A 27,214-nucleotide genomic window follows, 5' to 3' on the forward strand; every position below is an offset into this window, starting at 1 on the left:
GGAGGAACCCATGGATGCAACCTTGGACTTTCCTTCCTTCTGCTGTGGGAGGGGGAAGGGCTGGGCCCCCTTCTATGATGACTTGGTTCAACAGGGTCAGTTGGCCTCCTTATATCTTTGGGCCTGCAGGATGGGCCATCTTCCAGGCTGACAGCATGTTCAAAATTTTGCTTTAACTCCTCCATGGGCTTTCGAGTGGCAGGGTTGGAATTTCTTTCTGTCTGGCCTTCTGCCAATCCCATAACCAATCTGCCCTTCCCAGTTCACTCAGGGGCTTCCCCTTACCTTTAGCGTCTGGAAAGGGGAATTCAGCTTCTGCAGATTTTGGCAAAGTCCACCAAGGTTCCTCATTTTTTCTTCTCTTGGGCTGGAGCACGATCGTCTGTCCTTGGTAATCCTGTGGCAGGGAGGGGAAGGGGGGGTTGCAGCTTTGCTGGAGGAAGAGGCGGCCCCGTTGCATCCAAGTTGGCTGGAGTAGGGAGGGGTGGCTGGTTCACAGCCGTTTGAAGCAGACTTTCAGTAGAGAGCTGGCTTGCTGCCATGGCTTCAGACCCGTGCCTCCAATCTGTCCAAACATCTGGTAAGGAGCTGGAGGGCTGGAGGTTTGCCAGTTTGGCTGGGAAAGGTGAGTCTTGTCCGTCTGTCAGACTGCGGTATTGTCTCAAAATTAAATGAATTTCCAAACTGCCAATCTTCAAGGAAATCTTTTTTTAATTGAGCTCAGCCACCGGATCATGACTCCGCGTGGACAAGACTGACCTTTTGCCTCCCAATCCCTCCCTTTCTGACCCCCAAGACTCTGCTTCTCACTGGCTGCCTTCCAAGTCATTCTTCAGACTTCTTTTCCCCGTCATTTCTCAGGAATGTGCCCCCTCCCCTGATCCCTGTACATCTCCACCCCAGGCCACCCCAACGATGCCCTTGAAGTGATGTCCCAGTGCCTGGAGGCCGTGCGGGCCTGGATGGGGAGAAACAGGCTCCAACTCAACCCCTCCAAGACCGAGTGGCTGTGGCTTCCGGCGTCCCGATATAGCCAGCTGACGCCATCGCTGACTATTGGGGACGAATCACTCGCCCCCACGGAGAGGGCTCATAACTTGGGCGTCCTCCTGGACGCCTGGCTGTCGTTAGAAGATCATTTGACGGCCGTGGCCATGGGGGCTTTTTATCAGGTCTGCCTGATACGCCAGTTACGCCCCTTTCTAGATCGGGACTCCCTACGCACAGTCCCTCAGGCACTCGTCACTTCCCGCCTGGACTACTGCAATGCTCTCTACATGGGGCTCCCCCTGGGGTGCACCCGGAGGCTCCAGCTGGTCCAGAACGCAGCCGTGTGGGGGATTATGGGGGCAACGAGGCGCTCCCATGTAACACCTCTCCTGCGCGAGCTGCACTGGCTCCCGGTGGTCTTCCAGGTGCGCTTCAAGGTGTTGGTGACCACCTTTAAAGCGCTCCATGGCTTAGGGCCGGGGTACTTACGAGACCGCCTTCTGCCACCAATAGCCTCCCACCGGCCAGTACACTCGCACAGAGTGGGCCTCCTCAGGGTGCCGTCCGCCAGACAATGTCGGCTGACGACTCCCAGGGGGAGAGCCTTCTCTGTGGTGGCGCCCACCCTCTGGAACAACCTCCCCCCAGAGATACGTACAATAACAGACCTCCGGATTTTTTGTCGGGCCCTGAAAACCCATTTATTTCAACTAGCTGGGCTGGCTTGAGTTAATTTTAATTTGATTTTAAATTGGGTTGTTTTAATTTATAGCCAAAAATATTTAATTATTTTAAATTGCTTTTAAATTTTGTATGTATTGTTTTTTACTTTGGCTGTTCACCGCCCTGAGTCCTATTTTGGAGAACGGCGGTATAGAAATTTAAATAAATAAATAAATAAATAAATAAATAAATCTCCACGACAACCAAGCTTCAAAGGGATTTTGCAGGCAAAAGTTTCAGAGTTTATCTTTCGCTGTCCTCTGCTCTATCTATGGCAGCGTTGCAACGCTGACATCAACAGATTAAAACTGAAGCTAGCAAGACTGAGTAGTCTTTGTTTCAAGCATCCTTGGTTCCTGGAGAATTATTCTCATTGGTTGTGAATGGGGTTGCACTGCCCAGACAAACATGGTGCATAATGAGGGCATGCTCCTTGACTTGTGGCTGCTTGGGGAACAGGTGACAGTTGTTCCCAGAACAGCCTTTGCACAAGTGTGAGTTGTACATCAGTCATGTCCTTTCCTGTCTTGGGAAGGTCAAGCCTTTCAGTGTCAGTGTCAGTGTCAGCCTCAGCATTTGGGATACCCTTCCCTGAGATTTTGCAGTCCCCATACCTGGTTCTTCCAGAAAGCTGAATGATCTGTCTTCAGAACTTCACAGCGCTCCAGTTTCATACCATCTCAAAGCTTATAAAAAAAAGTCAATCATCCAGCTTTCTGGAAGACCCAGATTTTAGAGAAAGCTAATTCTCATGGAAGGCTATCCAAAGAATGAGGATGCCATTGAGAAGCTTGATGCCTATGTGTTTCTACATGACTATATTTAAGGAGTGAAACCTAAAGTGGTCTGCTCTGACACTATAATAGGCAGATACCCTTGGAAGAGACACACATAAGGAAGAAATGTGGTGATAACTAGCAACCTTGACTTGTATCAAGAAAAAAAATGCAAGCCAATATAGCTGATATAGCAACTATGCAATATAAACTAATTATGTGAATCCCAAGCCATTTTTTGGATCAGATAAAATTTCTGGATGCTCATAAGGGCTGCCCCACATAGAGCATGTGGAAATAATCTAATAATCCCATTCCAGTCCCAACCCATTCCACCAAAATAAGAAGCCACTTCACACCAACACAGTTCAATTAACTGTCTGGTTCCTGCTCATGTTATATATGCAGGCATAATTGCTTCTAATGCAGCACTATTTGCTGTATTTGCTATATTATCTCTCATCTCTACTATCTCTGCTTAACATTTTAAATATGTTTTTCAGTGACATCATTAATGTTCTTAATGGTGGCAGATACTTCAATATCTGGCAAAATAATATTCTTTAGAATAGAAATAGCAGTAGCCCAAAGTCTTTCCAACACTCTCTAAGCGGTTTACAAAGGCAACATATTGCAACCAAGAATCTGGGTCCTCATTTAACTGACCTCAGGACAATGTAAGGCTGAGTCAATCTTGATCTGGTCAAGATCAAATTCTTGGCAGTAGGTAGAGTTAGCCTGTAATACTGCATTCTTTTTTTTTAATAAACCTTTATTAACATTTAAAATCCAAAAATACAAGTTAAAATATATCTATAATAAAAATACATCCGTAATAATTATACAATTCAACGTCTTTCTGACAGTACATAATTTCAACTTTCTTCATCTATTTCCACATATTCCTACTTAATCAACATATTTAAACACATTTTATATCTTATTTTATTCTATACATTTCTTATTTTTAATTTCTATCCATTGATACCAATGTTCCCAAGTTAAGTAGTATTCCGAATCTTCCTTATTATTTAATTCTAAAGTAAGTTTGTCCATTTCTGCACATTCAAAAATTTTCCGGATTATTGCACAGTCTGTTGGTATAATGGACATTTTCCAGGCTTGCGCAAGTACAATTCTAGCTGCTGTAGTTATATGAATGATTAAATATTTTATCCTTTCAGGGTAATTTCCTTTAATAATCCCCAGAAGAAACAGTTCAGGTTTAAATTCTATCTTACAGTGTGTAATTTCTTTTAGTCATTTTTGTATTTTAATCCAGAATTTTTTAACTTCTCAGCAAAGGAGAGAGAGAAAAAAGAATAATACATCATCTACAGGATGAAAATGGAATTGTGGAAAGTAATATGGAGAAGAAAAAAAAATCACACAAGAATTCTTTGAGAGGCTTTATAGACAGGAAGAGACAGAACAGGGGAAAATAAGTGATTACTTGAAGGAAGGGATTGGGTTTTCATTGATGGAAAAAGAAAGGGAAACATTGAATGGGAAGATAACATTATTAGAAATTAAAGAAGCAATTCAAAAACAAGAAAGTAACAAGACCCCAGGACCAGATGCGTTGCCAGGGGAAATTTATAAAAACTTAGGAGATTCAGTAGAATTATTATTATTGGAAGTATGCAATGAAGCCCTAAGGGAAGCAAAGTCACCAGAATCATGGAAGGAGGCATATATTACCTTGATCTCTAAAGAAAGCACAGACAATAAACAAATCAAGAATTATAGATCAATCTCACTCTTAAATTTACAAAATTTTTATGAACATTATGACGGAACGGATAAAAAAAATACAAAATGATAAGATACACACAGATCAAAATGGTAATATGGTAAGGGTAATAATAAATGGGGAGATTACAAATTCATTTAAGATAACAAAAGGAGTTAGACAGGGTTGTCCTCTGTCACCTCTGCTCTTTATCCTGACCCTTGAGATATTATTACAGAGAATTAGACAGAAAATGGAAATAAAAGGAACCAAAATTAAACAGGAAGAATTTAAAGTGCAGGCATTTGCAGATGATATGGTATTTGTTACAGAAGACCCACTGGAATCTGGACCAATACTACTGCAAGAGATAGAGATATATGGGGGGGGGGTTTGCAGGCCTTAAAATTAACAAAGAAAAAACTAAAATGTTAGTTAAGAATTTAACGGAAAAACAAAAAGAAGAACTCGAGGAAAGAATGGGACTTCAAACTGTAAAAAAATGAAATATTTAGGTATTTGGTTAAGAGCAAGATGTTCAGCATTAAAAAAGGATAATTATATGAAATTAATACAACAAATAGGGAAAGACTTAGAAAGATGGGGAAAATTATAGTTGTCACTATTAGAGAAAATCGCAACAATTAAAATGAATATTTTGCCAAAACGACTCTATTTATTCCAAACGATTCCAATAAAATTAAATAAGAATTTCTTTAGAAATTCAATTCTAATTCAAAAACGGATAAAATTAATCTCACTTCAAGATAGAAGGAGCAGGCTTTGGACTCCCTGTGTGGGAAACTTATTACAAAGCAGTGAGTTTGGTTTGGGTTAGGAAATGGATTAATTTAAAGAATAGGAGAATTTTAACAATGGAAGGGCATGATCTCTAAATGAGGTGGCATGCCTTCGTATGGAACACCAGAAATAAGAAACATTCACATTCATTCTTCTATAGACATACACTTTGAGATTCACTGTTACAGACTTGGGAATTAGGAAGAAACATTATCTCAAAAAACCAGGCTGGTTATCCACTATGGAGGCAATGATCTACCCCAGGACAATAGATATTGGTAAAATGATAAAATGAAATTTTGGACAATGGAGGAAGATTAAAATCTAACCAAGAATTAAAGGAACAGGGAATAATCATAGATTGGTGGCCGTATCTTCAATTGCAATTTAGATACAGAAAAGATTTAGAGGAATTTGGATTTGAACTGAAATTTACACAATTAGATAAATTATTAACAGGCCTGGAAGAGAAATTATTATCTAAAATATATAATTATTTATTAAATTTTGAGTTAGAAGAAAAAATTGTAAAAGGATCAATGATAGCATGGGCAAAAAATATTGGGTACAACATTGAGTTTGAAGAATGGGAAAAAAATTGGGAAAAAATATACATTAAAATCTGCTGCATATAAAGAAAACCAGCATAAAATATTCTATAGGTGGCATTTAGCCCCAACAAGACTCGCAAAAATGTACCCCAACCTAAAATCTAATTGCTGGAAATGCAACAAAGTACAAGGTACCTACTTCCATGTATGGTATGCTGTAATATTGCATTCTAACCAATGCACCACCACTGCTCAGTCCCTACCATTGCTTTTTTATACTAGAAAAGAATGCAGGCCCAACCTTTCCCATTATAGAATAAGAATAAATCAGTTATTTTTTTTTTAAAAAAATAACTAGAATATTTTTTTCTCAAATTCCAGATTGCAACCTTAAATAGACTCATCATCTCTTAATAGGTCACTTTTTCCATTTTAATAACTGAAGACTAACTTTACAAGGCTTTGCTCCTGAACTGAAAACTCACCAAATCATTTCTAATTAAAATTAAATTTTGGGATTAGAATGGTGCTACATTTATTGAATACAATGACCGTTCATTTAAGTTCAAATTGGTGATGTCTTATCCATCATTCATAGAATAACTGGTTAATGCTTCAGATATATTTCTTAGTATTGAAGTTCTTGATGTGGAACCTGTCAAGGTTAGTATTAGAAGTTATTAGAGGTTATTCCGCTTTCCACAAATCAATAGGTCCTCAAATTCCAATTTGCAAACTTAAAAAGAATCATGGCCTCTTAATATCTCAGATTTTTAGTTAAATGAGGGATAATTTGACTGGCTTTTACTCCTACATTGAAAACTCACTCAAATATTTCCATCTCTTCAAATTCAGAGCTTTAAACAAATGCTTCTAAAATAGAGAAATGATTATAGGAGAGTTTGGTTCATTTTTTAAAATAAAAATTGATTTTATTAATTATTTGATAATTACATATACTGTAATTATCAAACAGATATGAGTGTGTATATATATCTATATATCTATATCTATATCTATCTATCTATCTATCTATCTATATCTATCTATCTATCTATCTATCTATCTATCTATCTATCTATCTATCTATCTATATATATATATATATATATATATATACACAACACATAAAGACAACCACAAAGAAAGACTAAGCAGGGATCATAACAATTCCCCAGATACCTATTCATAGTTACACCCCGGTAAATCTTTTTGTTCAGATAACATTGACCATTTTGAATACCAAACGCTACCTAATTATAACTAAGTATATATTTAATATTATATTGTTTACTCTATGTTTGTCCTCTTCTTTAGCCATATATACCAGCGTTCCCAGTTTGGTTCATGTTTTATGAACTTTTTCTCTTAATGAGTTGCTCCCTATTGTTTAGCTGTGGTTTACAAATAATTACATAACATTTGGGGAAATATATGCAGACCAGCAACCCTGCACTGGAGGCCAAAATGGAGAAAACCTCCACAGCCACCATGTATTTGCCTTTGGTGCTCAGGTAAGATGGAACAAAAGAAATCCAAACACTGCAAAAGATCAGCATGCTGAATGTGAGGCATTTGGCTTCATTGAAACTGCTGGGGAGATTCCTGGAGAAAAACGCTACTGTGAAACTAGCAGATGCCAGAAAGCCCATGTAGCCTAGGACACAGTAGAACATGGTAGATGAGCCTTCATTGCACTGCAATATGATTTCCTCAATTTCTGAATGAGTGTCAATGTCAGGAAAAGGGGGAAATGTGAACAGCCACACCGTACAGATGATTGTTTGAATCAGGGAGCCAGAAAGAACAATGGAGGTGGCCAGTCCTCTTCCTGCCCAGTTCCTCATCCTGGATCCTGGCTTGGTGGCCATGAAAGCCAGAACTACAATGATGGTTTTTGCCAGGACAGAAGACACAGCCACTGAGAAGATGATTCCAAAGCTAATTTGTCGGAGGAAACATATTATATCACCTGGTGCAACAACGAACTGCAGTGAGCAAAGGAAGCAGAGGAGGAGGGAGGTGAGAAGAACATAGGTAAGATTTCGGTTATTGGCCTTGACAATAGGTGTGTTATGATATTTTAGAAATATTGCCAGCACCACAATTGTGCAGAGTGAAAAGAAAATTGCCAGAATCACTAGACTTATTCCCATTGATTCCTCATAGGATAAGAATGATACTCTTTTGGGAAGACATGAATCTTGATCCTTATTTGAATATTGACCTTCTGGGCATTTGAAACAGTTATCCATGTCTGAAATTTGAATTTAAATGTATATGTATTAAATATATATACATGCATGTGTGTCTATTTTCAAATTTCTATTTGAATTCTGTAATTATTCTATGAATATTATTATCACAGTTTGATTTGCTTTTTTTAATAGCAAGATTGGCACTGACATTGTTAATCTGACTTTTTAGTGTTTGGATTTTAAGGGTTTCTATTTAGTATTTTTAATTACTTACTGTTCAATTGTGTGCATTTAACTGTATTTCTCTGGTTTAAGAGTTGCATTGTGTTTTCTAGGGAATACGCTTATCAACACTTTTCCATCTAATCATTGACACAGATATTATGGGAGATAGAATAATACACAGATATAGAAATGAGAAGTTTACCCCAATATACAAGAAATTGGGACTTTCAATATTACTTTAATCAATTATATTACTTGCTTGATTTTTTTTTGTTAAACAAGAGCTAATTTTAAATTCTTATTTTTTTATTTGCGGTTTTCCAATTGGAAAAGGAATCCTTCTTTTGGGAGAGCACACTGTTCTAAGAGATGTAAAAATTCAGTTACAACAACTACAACTCAGCTTCCTGTAGAGTCATAACAGAACTTAATTCATGAAGCTTCTTACCTCTCTGGCTGGACATTTTCTCTTTGGGACATCGATGACAATCATAACAGCAAAATGGCTTTCCCTCCTGCTTTTTTTTAAAATATCCAGGGAGGCAGCTCTCAGTACACATTGAAGTAGGTAGCATCTATCCAATAAGTGAAATAAAAAGTAGCATTCACTCAGGTACTTGGTGAAAAAATTAGAAATATCATGGAATTTTAATGTTTGACAAATAATGAAAGCTAATTCCATCTTCATTTCTTTTTCTTTATCATCATCAGCAGCAGCATCAAGAAAATCTTCATTCTTAGTTTTATTTTACCGATTACATAAATATTTTAGGCTCAAAACATGTCCCAGTGCTGAATTTCATTATATGATACTCAGTTTAATTGAAGTCCTCTTTCTGGACATGTAATCTCTCACAGTGGAGATATTTGGATATAAGGCATAGTGCCATATTTGTCAAAAACCAAATATCAGCACAATATCTCATACTAAGAGTCAAGCATAGTGGTGGAGGGGTGATGATTTGAACTTGTTTTGCAACCTGTCAACTGTCCCAATATGCTAGCTAGCAAAAGAAACTCCTGAAATGTTTTTTTTTCTTTTAATCTCCAAGAATATACTTTACTGAAAAGCCATGTGGGTACAGAAGTTCTAACATTTCACGCATAAAAAGCATAAGAAAAATTCCCCTTTTTCTCCCTGGACCTCTTTTGTCCGCCAATCGGTTGCACCTGGGTTGTTTTGAGAATGATCTGTCTACCTTGGACATTCTCAGAATTGATGATCTTTGGAGGAACTGTCTCACTTGCATTCCAGAGTGTCCCTCCCAAACCACCTGCACATTTCAATGCCTCCCCTCCCCTCCCCCCTCCCATTATTGTTGTCTGGTTATGAGCAGGCTGAGTAATGAGTCAACCACAACACATCCACAGCCCTGGGCACCTTGCAAGTCATTGAATCACCTGCAAACTCTTCTGTATATCAAAGTATTCTAGGGTCAAATGTGAGGCCATCTGTCCAACAGATAAAGCTTGGTCAACATTGGGTCATAAAACGGGACAATTATCCCAAGCACACTAGCAAATCTAAAGTAGAATGGCTGAAAAAGAAAAGAATCAAGATGCTACAATAGCTCAGTCAAAGTCTAGACTTCGAACTGATTGAAATGCTGTGGTGGGATCTTGAGAGAGCTGTGCATAAAGCTGTGCATAAAGAAATGTCCACAAATCTCAATGAACTGAAGCAATATTGTAAAGAAAAATGGATACAAAATTCCCCCACAATGATGAGAGAGACAGATAAAATCATATAGAATACAGTTACTTCAAGTTATTGCTTCTTAAGGTGGTTCCACATGATATTGAATCATAAGGTATAGTTACTTTTTTACACGTCTTCTACATTTTGTCTTTATTTTGTAAAATAAATGATGACATGGTATAATATGTTACGTGTTATACCTCATTTGAGGTTTTATTTATCTATTTTTAAGAACTGTTAAGGACCAGATGATTTTTACTATGTCTTGGTATATAAAATCATAGAATTCAAAGAGGGTGTATTTACTTTTACATATGACCTAGTCGTTCTTCACCATATATGGAAGTTTCCATACATGTCCAACACTAAGAGACTTTATATTGACTAGAAAGAGGAAATCTTGAGTGAGTGGCTCCAACAAATCCCAGGAAAAATATCGGAGCTCTCTCTCCAAAAGAGTATAATGGAAAAAGAAGCTAAAATACTGTGCAGAACCCTCAAACTCTCAGGCCACTGGTAGAGAACCTGAGCTTGATGAAGATGTATGCCATCTATAGTGGTGAGAAGGGAATTTTTTTTATTTTAATACATACCTAAAGTAAGTACATACATACACACATACATACACACATGCACACATACATCCTACCTTATTTCTACTGTATAATATGCACTTTTAAGTGTATTTTAAGCAACCTAAATTTAAACTTTCCCAGACCACAATTTTATACTCAAAACTATTCTCTATCCCATATCTCAACACATAATGTAACCCAAGCAAATGCTCCTCTGAAGCCTCTTTCAAACTCTGCTGCTCCTTCATCAGGAGCTATTGCTGAGACAAGTTTTTCAAGAGAGACTGAGTACAAAAAAGGAAAATAATATTTTTCTTCTGTATACAGAATCTATTATTTCAAATTCCAACAAAATGGAAAGTATTAGTTATAATATTTTTGATAGTTGTTTAGCAAATGATCTGCCTCATGTAATTCCAATCCACCACCTACCTTCTTGATTAACAGAGTGAAATTTCTATAAGAAATACAATAATTATTCTAATAATGCTAGATAAAATACCAGAATAATCAAATATGTGAAGAATATTGCAGCCACCAGACCTGATTAGCTGCAACAAAATTGGGATTGATCATTAATTATGAATTTACTTTAGGGATTGTTTATATCAAATCACCTCCTTTAAGATTAACACAGTACTTTAATACATATCTTTGCACTCAACCATGTATGCATAAGTTCAGAAATAAAATATAATAAGTTTTTAAAAAGTCACAGAATAGTTTGCCATTCTATATAAACTTCAATCAGGTATAATGTACTAATACCTATATATAAAGTTACGTTTCCCATTAGCATTATCTGTATCATTCAGATACAGATAATGCTCACTCACTGATCACTTTTTCAGTGCCTGTTTAAAGTTACAATGTTGCTGAAAAAATAGATTTATGGCTAAGTTTGTGGCTGTCACGTGTCTGCAGGGTCATGTGGTCAACACTTGTGACTTCAAGCTGGCTTCTGACAAGCAAAGTCAATAAGGAAATCTAGCAGGAAGTCTCATGTTGGGACCATGCAACATCCTGCTTAATGACCAAGAGTGATTTGCTAATAATGGCAGCTGAATCTAATGTTGTAAGTCAGTGAAGTCAAGTGATATTTCACTTTGTGACTTTGTGAATTAAGGTTTGTAAGTGAGGATTATATACATCATTTAGTCATTCAAAGAAAACCACCTATACTCAAAACCCACTTGATTGAAAATGCTGGGCCAAGTGATGTCTTCGTCACGAATGGTGAACATTTGGTCTTCAGCAGCCCAAGGATCCAGCTTTCCAACTTTCACTCGATGAATTGATTGATTGGGGAATGTGACCCAGTTCTCAATATCCAGTCCTGTAACAAGTTCTCCATTCTCATGGAAAGAAATTTCATTCCCAAGGCTGTTATTAAATGCAATTCTTTTCAGAAAGAAGTGAAGCTGAATTGAGAAATAATTCAATATATTTGTGAAAAGAAAAAAGCAGAAAGAGTTATCATATTTAAGATATAGAATTATGTGATAGCTCAAAACAGTTTACACATTAAGAAAGGACTTGTCAAACCAAAGCTTCTAGTTATACTATTATTGCCTCAAAGATGCACTGTTATTATAGTTACATGCTGGTGGAGCTCTTGAGTAGGAAGTTATAATTCTCCAAAAGTGCATCAGGAGACACAGTAGATGTCAGAGCAAACTGGGTGGTAATGTTCTTTAGTATGTTTATTTTGAATGGAGCATTTTAACTAGAGCTGGATTGGGAAGTGATTGCTGTCCCTCTAAGCATAAATTCTAGTGTCTTGGCATAAGAGAATAGGTCCCTAGAGGCTATCATATAGTCATAGTTGTCATTCTGGAGCCAGAAATACAGTTGAATTCAGCTGGATGGCCACTTGCAAGGACATCATTTAATATGTGGAGATTTATCCAAATTACTATTTGAGCCAGAAAAAGCCTGCAAAGTATGATTGCTGATCTTTTGAAGAATAAGTGAGGTGAAATTCTTCAACCTCAGTGTTGAGAAGGGGACATCTGTGTTGTGTATAAAGGGTGAGGTCACTGTAGTCCAATGTGACATTGAAATCCCCTCACAGAAGTATAAATATGTTGGAATACAAATGTATTGGAATGGTATAAGGACAGCAGCATACGTTTCCAGTTCATTCCACAATCATCTGATCTGGGGTTTCTGCCTCATTGGGGAAATAGAAACATTTATTACCAATAGAAAATGGTGACTGGATTGATTAACATAGTTATGACATGATTTGAATGGAGGTATTGTTGTGGAGGCTAAGACCCCAGGCTGCTTTTCACTCTTCAGTGCCCCAATGGGAAATAAATGGAATTTATTAAGTAGCAGTTCATCTGCAGTTCATGTTTCCTGGGTCAATGTGATGTCATGGTGAGGAGGTCAGTAAAACAGACATCTCTTGCAAATGCAAGCCAAATGTCCCAGTTAGAAGGGTGACTTTATGCTGGTCATGAGGATGTCACACAGTTGCCTTTCAGACCAGAGTCTGGGAATTTTTGCAGAGGTAGTAGCTACCCATAATTGGGATGTCTGTAATTATGCCTCACTCAATAGGAGGGAAGGTGGCGTATCAGGCTATTATTGCAACCAAAGAAAGACAGTAGAGTGGAGTGGAGTGGATAGATATGTAGCAGCCATTTATTCTAATTTGCAGTTTATTAGGTGGCTGAGCAGTACTGGATACCTGGCCTCTATAAGAGAATCAAAAGGAAGTCTTGGGACTTTTCCTACATAGTAATCTCTAGTAATTTCTTCTATTTAACTCTATTTTACAGAGACTGTACTAAGGACACTGTAAATGTTTACCCATATCTACTGGTGAGGCTTTCTTTGCTAACTTTGCCCATCATAGGGGCAGCAAAGGCAAAAGCTAAACTTCAGGTAGCTGCAGTCTATCAGAGGGGAGTTAGAGAACAGCTAATTTTGGAAGACCAAAGCAGGAAGAGAGAACCTTCAAGATTAACAATCCTACAAGAAAAAGGGATAAAGAAAAAACATGCAAGAATTTCCCAACTTTCTATTTGCACCTTTCTGACCCTTCTGATTTGCAATTCACATCTCATTTCCAACATATTTGACTACTGAGAAGATTACCTTCCATGGCTGTGCATCCTGAAGATTAGGTTTCCTGCCACTCAGCTTTCTTTTATGTGGTTGTTGAGTCACTTGTATAGCATGTAGAGCATGTGCCGCAGCATACACTGCATTATATATACTGTAACTGGGACTGGTCATCCTCATTTCAAAAAAAGCCCCAGGAAGGCTCTCCAGTTTCTCCTTCCCAGTGCAGATACCCTCAGTTTCCATATTTGCAGATTGGTCTGGAAATTCACAGCCAAATGCTTGCTCCCACATATCTTTTATGAAGCCATCTTGATGAGAGAATAAGAAATGCTTTCTTGCCTGGATAAAATGCTGGAATCCTTCAACTTCATTTGAATAAGCTGAAAAGGACAGTGCACCATGGAGAACCTGGATGTCCCAGCTCTTCTGATAGAAATATGATGCAAGAGTCATTTGGGAAGCAATGATCCACACCTTGCCTTTTGGCTGTATAGAAACCATTTCCATTTCAGGTAGATATAACAACCACCTCAAATGTAAAACATATTTATCATTGATTATCACAACATTAGCTTTGCTGTTAGTAAAAAGATGAAATGTCTCCACAAACCATTTCAGTCCCTCATCCACATTATTGATATAAATTGTTCGGAGTTGCTCTAAGAAGGCAATGCATATACCATGAAGAGATAACCATGAAAAAATCAGTTGTTCAAATTTTGCTCCACCATATCCTTTCACAAGTATCCCAATCCAGGTCCACTTAAAGTGCAGAAGTAGCTGAAGAATCCCCCTGAAATGGAATTCTTCATCTGGAACCATATGGTAATAGAAGGGGATTTCAGTTTTACCATGCATGCTTGGAGGAGAGCCATATAGGAACTATAGAGGGGAAAAACAGGAAAATGATTGACAAAAGCAATACGTATCTTCTGCAAATATCGAATTCTAAAATCTCAGAATATGCTCTCATGCTATTTATATGCATGAAATATTTATGACACAAGATAATATGTGACTGTTGTACCAACTGCAGAGTTGTATGACTGTGATTTTTCATCCTCTTTCTACTTATACATTCCTGCTGTTTCTTTGTGAATAGGAATAATTTTGTCTTTGAAAGTGATTCATATTAGATGGTAGAACCAGAGAGCATTTGTAAAGTCCTTGTTCTGCAGACAGATGAAAAATGATGAAAATTGATGAAAAATATATCCAACCTCTATTCTGAAATATATTTTAACATATGATTTCAGATTCTTCCCTTGCATGAGCTATTCATGAGTTTGTGATTATGAATCTTGTATTTGATACCAACATATAGTATACTTATGATCCCTCTTTTCTTATTATAGACAATATGCTTCCTATTTAAGAATGTATTTTCTCAGTTTATTGATGAATTTTAATTGCATCATTGAATATTTTCTTAGGAAATATCATCTATCAGAATGAAATATATATATATATATATATGTATACTATCTCCATTAAACACCTGCTTCCATAAAGACCTTGACATTTAAGATGTAGCTTTGGCTACTTCATTCTTTAACTAACTATAGTTAGCTATATATTCAAATATTTTAGCTTCCCCAATCCTAATAGATTCTGAGCAACACACAACACAGAATAAAAATAATAGTATATATGGCAACAAGGAAAGGAATGATGGGTGGAAGGAAGGAAGGAAGAAAAAGAAAAAAGAGAGAGAGAGAAGAAGAAAAAAAGAGAGAGAGAGAGAGAGAGAGAGAAAGAAAGAAAGAAAGAAAGAAAGAAAGAAAGAAAGAAAGAAAGAAAGAAAGAGGAAGTGGTTATGGAGAAGATGAAGTGTGGGAAGAACTTGTGGACATCCACTCTCTGCTAAAAGAGCTCACTGTGTAACTTTAGATCCATCAATCTCTCTCTCTCTCTCAGCCTAATCTACCACAACTGGTAGTTCAAGAGATACAGGAAAAGAAAGCACTTTGAATGGCACTTCAACATCTGAATGGAAGAAAGCATATAAATCTAATAAAGAAATGCAATATAAATAAATAAAATCAAGAAACTTTATATTATTTATTGTTCATCACAATATCCTTACATGGGAGGACCACAGAAATCCAAACTTCTGCCCAATAGGGTATTTATTAATGGTTAATTTTTTAAACTTACCTAACATATCAAATTCTGAAAATTAATCCACATTGCTTTATGCTTCAATAAATACATTTTCTTAAATATACTTTATAGATACAGGGATATGAAGTTAAAATATCTTAATGAATTAAAATTTGCTCTCCTGAAAATACAAAGTGCGAAGTGTGAAGACCTTATCATTAAGAAATTTTACCTGTGGAACCTTATAAATGCTTAAAATATCTGCCATATCAAAAGAAATTGCAGGATCAAGAGTCCCAACAACTGATACAAGGTTGTTCAGAATGCCACATTTGTAGTTGGGAACAAATACTTTTTGATTAGAGAGAACTTCCATTGTGGCATGATATGTGTACTCTCCACCATAAGTATCATATATTCTGAAGCCCAAGGTGATGTTAGGTAAGAGTTGGAGATCTTCATTGATCTTCTTCACAGCAAATATCAAGCTCAAAATATGCTGATAATACTTGATCAGGACTCTGCAATGGGAATTAGATTCTACATCAAATGAAATTCTGTATCTATTGTGCTCAAAACAGGAAAGAAAACAACCTCTAATACCACAATAACAATGACATCACCTGCAATACAGAAGTCGATTGAAGGATTGTCGAAAACAGAAAAATCAGCCATGATTCCTACTATGCAAGCAATGCAATCGACATTTACAGCAATACAGGACACTATGATTATGATGCAAGAAAAGATGTCCAGCAATCATATAGAGTTGAAAACAGATATCAGAGTCATCAACCAAAAAGTGAACGACATACAAGAGTTAATACAAATCAATGAACAAAAGATAAAGAAGATGGAATCTAAAATCGAGCAAAATGAAAGAAACTTAGGTATAGTAGATCAGAAGTTGATGGCACAGAACAGGGAGCTGGAGGATTCAATCACTCAATTAGAAATGGATAGAGTTTCCTTCTATCTGCGTTTCCAGAATATTGCTGAAGATAAGGAAGAAGATCAAGTGATGGCTGAGCTAATAGCTGAGGTCCTGCAACAAGACAAACAAGATATAATAAAAGAATTGGATGAGGTGTACAGAGTGCAGACCAATTACGCCAGAAGAAATAAACTGCCCAGAGAAGTGCACATTCGATTCGCACAGAAAAAAGTTAAAGACATCTTTTATAGTGCGGTGAGAGAAGAACCGGTGTTGTTTAAAGGAAAGGAAGTGATAGTATTAAAGCAAGTCCCAAGGAGGGTGAGGGAATCAAGAAGAGACTATAGATTTCTGGCCATTCAATTGAATAAGAGGAATATCCTCTTTAGATGGATATTGCCGGAAGGCATGCTGATTACATGGCAGGGAAAGAAAATCAAAATAGACAGCCTGGTAGTAGCTCAAGATTTCCTAGATCAGCTAAGAGGACAAAAGAAGACCAAAGTAGTAAGGAGGAATTGGAAGCAATAACACAAGAAGAGGAAACTATCTAGCAGAGGAGATCTAAAGAAGGAACCCCAGAGGAGAAGGAGATGGAGGATAAGGAAAGTAAGGAGGCAAAGAAGAAGCAAAGACTGCAAAGGACCACATGTGCAAATAAGAACTAAGACAACACAAAGGATACAAGATATGGAAGACTGGAAGTTAACATCAATTAATGTCAATGGTCTGAATGATAATAAAAAGAGGAAAAAATTCTTTATAAAATTAGCTAAACAAAATGCAGATATAATATGCCTCCAAGAGGTCCATATAAAAAAAAGAAAATGAAAAGTACCTGGAGTACAATAAATTTGGAAAAATTTTCACCTCCTTAGCTGAGAAAAAAAAGAGGGGTGTGGCATTATATATCAAGAAAGAAATACTAGGAGAATTAAAGTATGCCGACCCTAAGGGCAGAATGTTAGTAGTGGAAATAAAGAGAGGCAATTCCCCAATACTACTAATAGCTATTTATGCCCCGAATAAAAACTTGGGGAAATTTTACAAAAAATTAGGTGAAAGAATAAGTAAAATGGATAATAGTAATACTTGCATAATTGGAGACTTTAATGGGGTAGTAGATTTGGATAAAGACCACAAAAGCACCAAAGACCAAAAGAAAAAAAGAAAAAATCTACCAAAAACTTTCTTTGATTTAGTAGATGAATTTAATTTAGTAGACATCTGGCGAACACTGCACCCAAACAAAAAACAATACACATATTATTCCAACCCTAAAAAATCATGGTCAAGAATTGACATGATGTGGGTAAGCAGAAACATGGGGATGGAAATTATGTCAGCAGAGATTACACCCAATGTCTGGGCGGACCACAATCTGCTAGAAGTTAGATGGAAGAATGTATACAAAAGAAGAAATAAGAGATGGAGACTAAATTTACAATTCCTGAGGGATAAGCAAAATATTGCGAAAGTAAAGGGAGAACTAAAATGATTTTTTGAAGAAAATGAAAAGGAGCCAATTGCCTGAGGAATAATATGGGATGCAATGAAGGCCTATCTGAGAGGCCTGGCAATATCATATGGTTCACACAAAAATAAAGAAAAAAGAAAGTTACAGAGGGAACTGTTGGATGAATTAGGAAAAGCAGAGAAGATAGTGCAGCAAAATCCAGGCAACGAGGCAGCCAAAGAAAATTGAATAATTATACAACATAGATTAAACATTCTAGATCAGGAAGAACTGGTATATAAGATAAAACGAACCAAACAATATTATTTCGAAAATGCAAATAAACCGGGCAGGTGGTTGTCCTACAGGCTAAAAAAAAGAAAAAGAGAAAGGGACTATTTACCATCTGGAAGACTCAGAGGGACATATTGTGAATAAAGAAGAAGATAAATTAGAGATTACCCAAGAATATTATGCCACTCTGTATAAAGAGGAAGGAATCCCAAAAGAAAAAGTGGACCAATACCTGTCGGAAGAAAAACTCCCATTAATAGGGGATGATGAGAGAGAAATGCTCAATAAAGAAATTATAATGACGGAGCTAAAGATGGCTATATCGAAACTTAAAAAGAAGAAGTCACCAAGCCCAGACGGATTCCCAGGAAAATTATATAAAAACCCAGAATTAGAGGAAATTCTCTTACCAAAATTGTTGGAAATTTATAATGAGACCCTGACAAAATCCAAAATACCGGAATGATGGAGGGAGGCATATATAACACTCCTCCAAAAAGAAAGTGCAGACCCAAAATTGATAAAAAATTATAGACCTATCTCACTTCTCAATACAGACTATAAGATTTATATGAGTGTAATAGCAGGAAGACTAAAGATAATTTTGAACAATTTGATACATAGTGACCGAAATGGTTTTCTCCCTGGGAGACAGATAAGAAATAACACAAGGATAGTAATAGATGTTCTTGAATATTATGAGGCACACCCGAATAAAGAAATAACACTGGTCTCCTTAGACACCCAGAAGGCTTTCAACAACTTGAATTGGGAGTTCATGACACAACAAATTAAAAAGATGAAATTCGGATCAAATTTTGAAAACACGATAACTACAATATATGAAAAACAAAGAGCCAATGTTTTATTAAACGGAGAATTGACAAAAACCTTCCAAATTAGAAAGGGGGTGAGACAAGGATGCCCTTTGTCACCACTTTTGTTTATACTAGCCCTAGAAGTCTTATTAAAAAGGATTAGAAACAACAATGAAATCAAGGGACTGACAATCAGGAAAGAGACGTACAAGACCCAGGCATTTACCGATGATGTGGCTCTGATCATGGAAGAGCCATTAGAAACAGGTGTTAAAATATTGGAAGAACTGGGTAAATATGGAGAGGTAGCTGGTTTTAAATTAAATAAAACCAAAACTTAACTGCTGACCAAAAATATGACCGAGAATCAAAAGAAAAAACTCGAAGAAGCAATGGGGCTTCAAATAGTTCAGAAGGTAAAGTATTTGGGAGTGTGGATATCGGCAAGGTGTTCGGCCCTTAAGGAAGACAATTACATGCCCCTGATTAGAAACATCAAACAGGATTTAGAAAAATGGGGGAAACTTCAGATATCATTCCTAGGCAGGATTGCAGCAATAAAGATGAGTGTGCTACCTAAGTTGCTGTACCTGTTTCAAACTGCCCCCACCAAATTGAATAAAAAATTCTTTTTGGAATTTAATACCATTATAAGAAAATTCATTTGGGGTGTGAAGAAACCCAGGATAGCGATTAGAAATCTGCAAGATAAAAAGGACAGAGGTGGATTTGGACTCCCAATATGGGAAACCTACTATAAAGCAGCGAATTTGGTATGGTTGAAGGCTAAGTTAGGGTTAAGTGGGCAACCCTGGAAAATAAAAGACTCCTGACCTTGGAAGGGCATGACCTTCAGAAGGACTGGCACGCCTACCTTTGGGACATAGGGAAAAGAGCAAGGACATACTTACATAGACATAAAATAAGGGACACACTAATGCAGACATGGGGTGAAATAAGACGAAAACAATATACAAAAGTCCCGAGATGGCTTTCCACAATGGAGGCCATGATATACTCTAATGCATTGGAAATGGGGAAAATGGTCAAATATAAAGAGATATTAGATGGGGGAGGGAACCTTAAAACAAACGAAGAATTGAAAGAACAGGGCATCCTCATCGATTGGTGGCCATATGCACAAATAAAATCCCGTTATAAAAAGGACAAGGAAGAGTTTGGCATAGAGATAGGCATTAACGGATTTGATAAGATATGGATGGGAACTGACAACAAAATAGTAGCCAAATTGTATAATTACTTGCTGGAATACGACATGGTAGAAGAGGTGGTCAAGGATCAGATGATAGCATGGGCTAGGAATATTGGACAAAACATAAATTTAAACGAATGGGACACAATTTGGAACAGTAACCTTAAAATGACCAGGGTGTTAGCTTATAAGGAAAATCAATATAAGATGCTGTACAGGTGGCACTTAGCCCCTGCCAGGATTGCCAAAATCCAACATGAGTCCCAATTGTTGGAAATGTGGCCACCACCAAGGCACTTTCTACCATTGTTGGTGGACCTGCCCCCAAGCGAAAAAATTTTGGAAAATGATTTGGAAATGGATTACGGAAATAATAGAAGACAATATCAATTTTGAACCAAAAATCTTTCTCCTGGGAATCCTGAAAACAGAATACGAAAAAAAAAAAAGAAGCATCTAATTATACATATAACGACAGCGGCAAGAATAACGTATACTCAGTATTGGAAAGAGAAAAAACTACCACCCGAAGAACAAGTAATCAGGAAAATACTAGAGTGCGCCGAAATGAATAAGCTAACATTAGAACTTAACGAAAGAGAGAACACGGAATATTATAATGTGTGGGAGTTGTGGTATGAGTGGATAGAGAAAAGAAACAAAAAGTGAAGTTTGAGAAGTATAAAGGTTATACATCTCTAATAATGATCATAAAGAGTGGAGTATTACTACTTGCATTATTATATTGCAGTTAAGTAAGGATGCAATTTAAGTAAACAAGTAAACAATATGTTTATATGATCATAAAGAATTGTGCATTACTATTTGTAATATTTTTTTAAAATTAGATCTAAGCAAAGATGCAATACTATGTAAATAATATGTAAATAACATGTACTTATATATTGAAACCACGGAACCGAAAAACATTAAATTGTATTACTATATTTCATAATAAAAAAACCAATTTTAAAAAAAAGAAATTCTGTATCTAAAAATGGCAGTGAAATTGTGCTCCATAAGAAATGTTAATTGATTAATTAGTAACCATTCAGTTTTCAGTGGAATCATTGCTAGCATTTCTTAAAAGTGCTTGTTAAACAATTTTCATTATATGAAAGTTATAGTTCTTTTTATTAACTTAATAAGCAATTCAAAAATCCCAAAATATGCCAGTCAGTTTAATCTTAAACAAGGCTTAAGGTTTTTCTATTTTAAGAATAGTAGCAAAACTTAGCATTAATGCCTTCATTATTTTAGCTATAAGAAGTTCATTTATTAGTAAAACCAATCTTTTTAAATAAAATTACAAAAGTAGAATAAGACTTTGACTAATTAAATCATCCTGAGGACATGTATTTCTTTTTTCCCTACTCCAAAAAGTTTCAGCATACTGTATCAACACAGAGACATCTCTGTTTATTGCTATTTTATTTATTGAGATAAAGTATACTGCATTTTTGACTTAATAGTATTGTTCATATGGTTAAATACAACTTTCCTTTCCTTTTCTTTGAGAAGCAGTTTTAGAAGCTGACACTGTAATTCCCAATATTGTTTAGGATCTCAGAATAACAAAGGGCTAAATAGTTATTTTTATTTTTTTCTTTGCACACAAAAAGTTTGTCTTTGGTGCATATGCTCTCAGTGTACATAAAAAGACAAGATACATTTGTCAAGAATCATAGGTACAACACTTAATATTAATCATAGGGTACAAATAAGCAATCAAATCATACTAGAAAACAATTTATATGTGCAATATTGGAATAAATTATGACTCACAGGATAAATTTATTAAAAAAAAATGTCTACATGATGCAATGTTACCAGTAAAGAAAACAGTAATATCTTACTGCGGTTCACCAACATCAAAATGCTTGGGAACTTCCTCAAAGTTTTCTACATTTCTGCTTATGAAGACAAAAGATGTTATGCCACCAACGATGAAGTCACCTGCTTGAAAATATTTGTGAAAAATTGGGATGGGGTCTTGAATTCTGCATATCATTAGTTGGCCATTACTAAATACATGTAGTAATAATAGGAGAAGAATCAATATCATCATGACCCAGCTAACAAGGTTTCTATTATTCCATGTAATGCTTATGAGTATCCAAGACTGAAATAAATACTCTCTGTTCCTCATATAACTTCCATTTTGTTCTAAACTTTAAAATAAAATAGCATTCTGATACGTCACTCCTATAATAATCTTACCTGCTCATGAAGTCTAAGATCAAGTTTTTTCAAAACATATGAAGGATTTAAACTGTCCATCAGCAATTATTGCTCATTTTTCCGAGTAAACATAAACTGTTCATAAGGGTTTTGAGAAGCAGCAAAGTTAATAATAATCTTTTTGATAATTGTAAAGGAAGGGGAAAGAAAAGTGCAACCTTTAAATTTCCATTTCTCTGTGGAACTAAGAATATGTTTCTCAATTCTGAACATAGAATTAGCAACTCAACACATGAATGGAATAACAAGGCTGAAAAGAGATAATCATCATCAAATATTGAAGGACATATTTTTGAGATGAACAGTGAGGCGTAGAAAATAATAATGAGTCTGTACTTGATCCTAAAGCCAGGCCAAACTTTTAACTTTCACCTTCATTTTAAAAATACTTTTTTTTTTTTGTCTTGAGGGTGACCTCATAGAGTAGTAGCAATTGCTGGTGTTATTTTATTTCTATAGCAGACTAACTAAATATTTCAGGGCAGCTTACAGGATAACCTTGAAATTTTAAGAACATGAGTGGTAATCTGAAGGGCCTTCTGTTTTAAAAAAGAGTGCAACCGACACACCATATGGAGCAAAGTAAAATCCCCCCCTTTGGCCACAGGTGCCACCTACTCTTTAAGCAGGAGTTATGAATCCAAAATTACTCCTTGTTTGCATATCTTCATCCAATAGTATGAATGGAAAGTCCTCAGAGCCAGGGTGGAGTTTCAATATACACAATCATGAGTCAGTGATTCCTTCCCAATCAGACCCACTAAACCTCCAGACATTTAAACAGGACCTGAACAGCCTCACTTGGCCAATAGGAGTTCAAACTTGTGGGGGTGTAATGTTGATGATTGATGGTACAAAATCCCAAACTGGTGGATTAACTCCAGCGATTCATGTGATTGTTCAACAATGGAGTGGACAATGACAAATCCTGTAGTATCGCACATAACAGGGGTTTAAGTGATGAATTAAACAGGGTTTTAAGTGATGAATTATCTCCACCAACACTAACTGGACATAAGCATTAAAAAAAGAAGACAAGGTATTCATTTTAATTGCCGCCACTCTTCCCATCCTTGAAGTTTGAAGATTTTTCCAATTTTCCAAATCTTTCTCAATTTGCAGTATTAATTTGTCATAATTTTCCTTTTTGATTGAGGCCTACTGCCAACTCAGAAAGATACTATGGTTGATAGTATCAAAGGCCACTGAGAGATCAAGGACAACTTTGAGAGATGCACGATCTCTATTCCAGATTCATCACAGATCATGAACAAGCGGAACTGGGATGTTCCCAAAGAGGAGACTTTTATTCACTATCTTCTTAAGAAGCCATTGATGAATTCTATCCCAATGGACAATTTGTTGCCTGTCTTCAATCTTCCCTTTTCTTTGCTAAAAAAAGTGGTCACTCTGCAGTTTCAGGGGATCTTAGATGAAATGGAATATTGGGACCCCTTTCACTTGGTATTTAGCCCTAGATGTAAATGGCATTGGTCATACATTTTGATGACCTCTGGTGAGAACAGAATGAGGCTAATGCAGCTGTAGTTGTTTTACTTAAATGTCTGTGCAGCCTTTGATACCAATGACAATGATTTATTTCTCGAATGAATCCAGGGATTGGGAGTGGGGGGGCAAAGTATTTTCCCAGTTCAAAGTCATTTTCAGTTGGTGCTAATTAAGAACAAGAGGTCTGACCCTTGGCCTCAATTATACATCTCTGCCCACAGTGAATTCTTGGAGCCTAGAGACTGTTAAACTCTGGGATTAAAACTGAACCCAACAAGAAACAGTGGGTTTGAGTTTGGGGCTCAGGTTCTTGGAGAATTACCATATTTGGTTGTGGATGGGGTTGCACTGTACAAAGTTACCACAGGTATAATTAATGGTTTCTCTTGGACGTACAATTCATGCTTGAGGAGCATATGTCTTTTGCACATCAGTGAGTTGTACACTTTCCTGGACCAACATGTTCTTCTTACACTCACTCAAACCATAGTCTCCTTTTATTTGGACTACTATAATGCATTCTGCATGGGACAGTGCCTTAAAGAATGAACAACCTTCATTTGGTTAAAAAATACAGTATTCCATATAGTTTTGTGCAAATTGAGCAAAATGCCAATAAAACACAGAAAGATGGTGATAATCAACAAGCTTGATTTGCACAAGGAAAGAAATGCAAGTCTGTGCAGCTCAACTGGTAACAGTGAAACATAAGCAAAACATGTGATATCAAAATTGCTCATACTGCCACATTCAGGACTACTTGAAAAATTTTGATGGTCTCCAAGGCTGCCCCATATAGTGCATGGTTGAGATAATCTAGAGTCATCCCAAACAATCAGATTGGCAATAAACAAATAAACAAACAAACAAACAAACAAATAAATAAATAATGCATACATACATACATAAAAATTAAAAATCTAATAATGCCATCCTTCAAAAATAAAAAGTCATTTCACCAATAGAGTCCCCCTAAATTCCTAGATCACATTCCTATGGGGACAGCCAGGTTTGAAGAGCCTTATAAATGGCTGATGGGATCCATCCTAAATGGGTGTAATGGAGTTTCTAATGGGCAAGAAAAAATGAGTAAAACAAAGTGATGAAAAATTAGAGAACGTTTATTTAATTTGCCATATAACTATATTTTTAAATAACGAAGCAAGATGAGTAGGAGGAAAGAAGAAAGGAAGAGTGAGAGAAAGAGACAATTAAACGTCTAGTCATCCTGTATTATCTCTCATGTCTGCTATCTGCACTTAATATTTCAAATATGATTTTTCAGTGAGACCAAACTGAAAAATAATCATGCCCTATTAATACCTCAGTACCTTTTAACTCAGTTAAAACTGAATGATTGACCAGGCTTAGCTTCCATACTGAATACTAATCCAAAATACATTTCTCCAAAATCAAAGACTAAACTACAATAGCTTTGAATAAAGGCTGTTAACAGACAAAAATAATTAAAGAAAGGTTTGGTTTCAAATTATTAACTTTTTCTCTTAATGAGATGTTCCCTATTATTTAGCTCTGGCCTAAAAATAATTATGTAACATTTGGGGAAATATATACAGACAAGCAAGCCAGCGCTGGAGGCCAAAATGGAGAAAACCTCCACAGCCACCATGTATTTGCCTTTGGTGCTCAGGTAGGATGGAACAAAAGAGATCCAAACACTGCAGAAAATCAGCATGCTGAATGTGATACATTTGGCCTCATTGAAACTGCTGGGGAGATTCCTGGAGAAAAAAGCTACTGTGAAACTTGCAGCTGCCAGAAAGCCCATGTAGCCCAGGACACAGTAGAACATGGTAGTTGAGCCTTCATTGCACTGCAGTATGATTTCCTCTATTTCTGAATGTGTATCAACATCAGGGAAAGGGGGAAATATGAACAGCCACGCTGTACAGATGCCTGTTTGAATCAGGGAGCCAGAAATAACAATGGAAGTGGCCAGTCGTCTTCCCACCCAGTTCCTCATCCTGGATCCTGGCTTGGTGGCCATGAAAGCCAGAACCACAGTGATGGTTTTTGCCAGCACAGAAGACACAGCCACTGAGAAGATGATGCCAAAGCTAATTTGTCGGAGGAGACATATTATATTGCCAGGTATAAAAAGGAACTGCAGTGAGCAAAGGAAGCAGAGAAGGAGGGAGATGAGTAAAACATAGGTGAGGTTTTGGTTATTAGCTTTGATGATGGGAGTATGGTGATGTTTCAAAAATGTTGCCAGCACTATAGCTGTGGAGAGAGAAAAGAAAATTGCCAGAATCACTAGACTTATTCCCATTGGTTCCTCATAGGATAAGAATGAAATTCTCTTGGGAAGACATGAATCTTGGTTCTTATTTGGGTATTGACCTTCTGGGCAGTTGGAACAGTCATCCATGTCTGGAATTGAAATATACATGTATTTAAATTTGTGCTTGGCTCTATTATTATTCTATGAATATTATTATGACATAAGTCTTTAAATTGCCCTTAACAGCATCACTGCACTGACATTTTCCACCTGATTTTCCAATCTTGTATTTAGATTTTAACAAGGCAATTATCTCTTTAAGTTTTATACTTACTCTTACTAATATTATTACTAACTTCTATCAATTGTGTCCATTTATCTGTCCATTTGTCTTGTTTCACAGCTGCATCTTGCCTTTATGGAATGCAGTTTCTAAAATATTGAAAATAATGTAAAATACCATAGGAGTGTGCTCCTATCACTTTGTCTATATTGAATTTTATTCATTTTGTATATTTTTTGTGGAATAAAATCAGTGTTCATATCCATAAATGCAAGGCTCAAGGAAAAGAGCTAAGGATTTGGCTTTTCTCTGTATATTACCAACTCATTTCCCTATACAGATTTTATGGAAGACCAAATAATGCACAATAATAGAAATGAGAATGTAATCCCAATGTGAGAGAAATTAGAAGTTTCAATATTATTTTAATAAACTCTGTAATTGTTTGATTCTTTTTGTTTGTTAAATGCTGAACTCTGCCTTAAATCTTCCTTTCAGTTGGTAAGGCAATCCTTCATTCTGGGGACAGTATAATCTGGCAAAAAACAAAAGAATACAACTCAGCTTTCTGTGGAACCATAATATAACTTGGTTCATGATGTTTCTTACCCTTCTGGCTTGATATTTTCTCTTTGGGACATGGATGACAATTATAGCAGCAAAATGGCTTTGCCTCCTGCTTTCTTTTGAAATTACCAGGTGGGCAACTCTCAGTACACACTGAAACAGGCAAGGTCTACCCAATAAGTAAAATAAGAAGGGAAACATTA

The 27,214-nt window shown here is 36.4% G+C and overlaps 3 protein-coding genes across 3 annotated transcripts; all 3 read right to left on the minus strand.

Moving 5' to 3' along the window:
- Positions 1-6,925: 6,925 nt before the first annotated feature.
- LOC117668860 (vomeronasal type-2 receptor 26-like) lies at positions 6,926-8,886 on the minus strand. Its single transcript, XM_087893592.1, has 2 exons — positions 8,445-8,886; positions 6,926-7,830 (listed from the first exon to the last, which is right to left on the minus strand). The coding sequence occupies exons 1-2, from the start codon at positions 8,569-8,571 to the stop codon at positions 6,926-6,928; spliced, it is 1,032 nt and encodes a 343-aa protein (XP_087749718.1). The 5' UTR covers positions 8,572-8,886.
- Positions 8,887-11,424: 2,538 nt separating this feature from the next.
- Positions 11,425-15,827, minus strand: LOC148113986 (vomeronasal type-2 receptor 26-like). Its single transcript, XM_087893593.1, has 3 exons — positions 15,684-15,827; positions 13,379-14,230; positions 11,425-11,691 (listed from the first exon to the last, which is right to left on the minus strand). Exons 1-3 carry the CDS (start codon positions 15,825-15,827, stop codon positions 11,425-11,427), a joined length of 1,263 nt encoding a protein of 420 aa, XP_087749719.1.
- Positions 15,828-25,408: 9,581 nt separating this feature from the next.
- On the minus strand, positions 25,409-26,310 carry LOC148113987 (vomeronasal type-2 receptor 26-like). The gene has a single exon (XM_087893594.1). The coding sequence runs from the start codon at positions 26,306-26,308 to the stop codon at positions 25,409-25,411; it is 900 nt and encodes a 299-aa protein (XP_087749720.1). The 5' UTR covers positions 26,309-26,310.
- Positions 26,311-27,214: the final 904 nt, after the last annotated feature.

This window comes from Pantherophis guttatus, chromosome 4, assembly GCF_059756535.1.
Source record: "Pantherophis guttatus breed Tessera chromosome 4, ASM5975653v1, whole genome shotgun sequence".
Lineage (NCBI taxonomy): Eukaryota > Metazoa > Chordata > Lepidosauria > Squamata > Colubridae > Pantherophis > Pantherophis guttatus.